At 43.5% G+C, this 545-nt stretch overlaps 1 protein-coding gene across 1 annotated transcript in view; it reads left to right on the top strand.

Annotated features, from left to right (window-relative positions):
- The window catches only part of zdhhc8a (zinc finger DHHC-type palmitoyltransferase 8a), a 12,821-nt gene that overhangs the window by 8,458 nt on the left and 3,818 nt on the right, over positions 1-545 (top strand). Inside the window, exon 4 of the mRNA XM_035667332.1 lies at positions 1-103. This exon is cut by the window's left edge and continues 2 nt beyond it. Within this exon, the coding sequence (XP_035523225.1) occupies positions 1-103 (103 nt within the window). The remainder of the gene's footprint in view (positions 104-545) is intronic.

Below are 545 nucleotides of genomic sequence, written 5' to 3'. Positions count from 1 at the left end.
AGATGTGAAGGGCGTCCAAGTGCGGATGAAGTGGTGCGCTTCGTGTCATTTCTACAGACCTCCACGCTGCTCCCACTGCAGCGTCTGTGATCACTGTGTGGAGGTTAGTGTATGGACAGATTTAAATACAGTAGAAGAGACACAAGACATTGATAGTCAGTTTTTAGTTAGAAAAACTAAATACAATGTGGTGGGGAATTTAAACTGAGCGATTTTAGGGTAAAACATTAGAAGGCATGGGTTTGAACAAAATTCAGGGGGAGAAAGTGAGTAGCTTATGGAGTGAGTGTAGCAGTGTGTGTATGTTGTGTGTGTGTGTGTTGTGTGTGCTTGGGGGGGGGGGGGGGGGTCAATAAAGGGGATTTCTGCAGAGTGAATGATGGACAGAGTGTGATGGATGGAGAGAGAGATCTCATTAATCAGGTTAATCCTTTTCTCAGATCCCTTGTAGTCTCAGTGAAAATGCAATTTGAAAAAGGGTTCAGATGGCCTGTATTAAACAAAGTGTATTTCGAAAGCACAGTGGATATTCCACAAGTTTTCAC

Source organism: Morone saxatilis, unplaced genomic scaffold, assembly GCF_004916995.1.
Source record: "Morone saxatilis isolate NCDOM2014 unplaced genomic scaffold, NCSU_SB_2.0 Contig21, whole genome shotgun sequence".
Taxonomy (NCBI): Eukaryota; Metazoa; Chordata; class Actinopteri; family Moronidae; genus Morone; species Morone saxatilis.
This window is presented reverse-complemented; position numbering and strand designations above follow the sequence as displayed.